This window comes from Octodon degus, unplaced genomic scaffold, assembly GCF_000260255.1.
Source record: "Octodon degus isolate 3935 unplaced genomic scaffold, OctDeg1.0 scaffold00118, whole genome shotgun sequence".
Lineage (NCBI taxonomy): Eukaryota > Metazoa > Chordata > Mammalia > Rodentia > Octodontidae > Octodon > Octodon degus.
This window is the reverse complement of record NW_004524694.1, coordinates 2,319,046-2,320,204: the sequence shown is the minus strand read 5'-3', so window position 1 is coordinate 2,320,204 and position 1,159 is coordinate 2,319,046. Positions and strand designations below refer to the sequence as shown.

Here is a 1,159-nt window from a genome sequence, read left to right as displayed (position 1 = left end):
AGCGGGAGAGTTGTGAGGTTCGAACTCCAGCAACCTGAGGCTGACAGCTTTGTGGAAGCAGCCACTTAAAGGACTGAGCTAGGGCCAGGCCCCCCACTTCCCTTTTGTAACATCTTTTTTTTAGCTTTTTTGACAGAGTCTCCCTATTTAGGGCAGGTGACCTTGAACTGATGGCAATCCTCTAACTTTTAGCCTCCCAAACTCTGGGATTACAGGCCTGCACCATTATGCCTGGCTTTGCAACAGTGCTTCTATGGAAAAGAATCAGTCCACATCATTTTGCTCAGGAAATAATCTATGCTGCAGGGGACTCTGTCCTTTCACATAATGGTCTGAATATTAGCACCTCTATTTCCTGTTCTAAAACAGGAAGGCCAGGTACAATCTGTGAATATTTTAGAATTAAATTATTTCCCCCACATACCATAAATCAAGTGACTGCCGAGTGTTCTGAAATAGAGCAGTTATTGGATAAATTATGTGACACAGCTCTTGTCACTAATAAAGGGAAAATACTATAAAACAGAGGTCTAGGAGGAAATCAAGTGTTTCACTGTTATATACTATTGAAGATAAGTAATATCCTAAAGGCACTAAAGTAGAAAGGACTATTTTCACTGAGCCTTATCAACATTGACTTTACCTTTTGTTGTCCAAAAGCACCAAGTCTTATTTCAACATCAACAAATGCTTCTTCATCCAATGTTACAACTTCACCATTACCTCCATCTTTCCACTTTGGAGATGTCAGGTTATGAACCATTTTAATTGCTACTGACTTGTGCACAGTATTTGTATTTGCCCAGTATATCCCAATTTGAAAAGCTTCCTAGAAAGATAATGTCTCACTTTAGAATATTTTTATTAATGTTGACATTTTTAAAACTTCAATCCCAGAATTTTAAAATATAAAATAGGTCAGGCAAATATCCTCCTCTTCCCTTTTTTCTTTGTAGTGGAACCGTGCATTTTATCTTGGTTTCCAATGTCTTTTTTGACTCACAATGAAATTCATTTTTTCAAAAGAGTTTTAGAAAAAAAAATACCAAAGTCTTAAAAACTGAAGATTTCATCTCATTTGACAAGAGAATAATATGCAATATTAGGTTTCCATAGGTCAACATTCCAATTTCATAAGGTAATAGCATCTGATTATTTA

At 36.4% G+C, this 1,159-nt stretch overlaps 1 protein-coding gene across 1 annotated transcript in view; it reads right to left on the bottom strand.

Annotated features, from left to right (window-relative positions):
* Positions 1-1,159, bottom strand: part of Vps13b (vacuolar protein sorting 13 homolog B) — an 881,657-nt gene that overhangs the window by 51,770 nt on the left and 828,728 nt on the right. Inside the window, 1 exon segment of the mRNA XM_023699943.1 lies at positions 644-829. Within this exon segment, the coding sequence (XP_023555711.1) occupies positions 644-829 (186 nt within the window).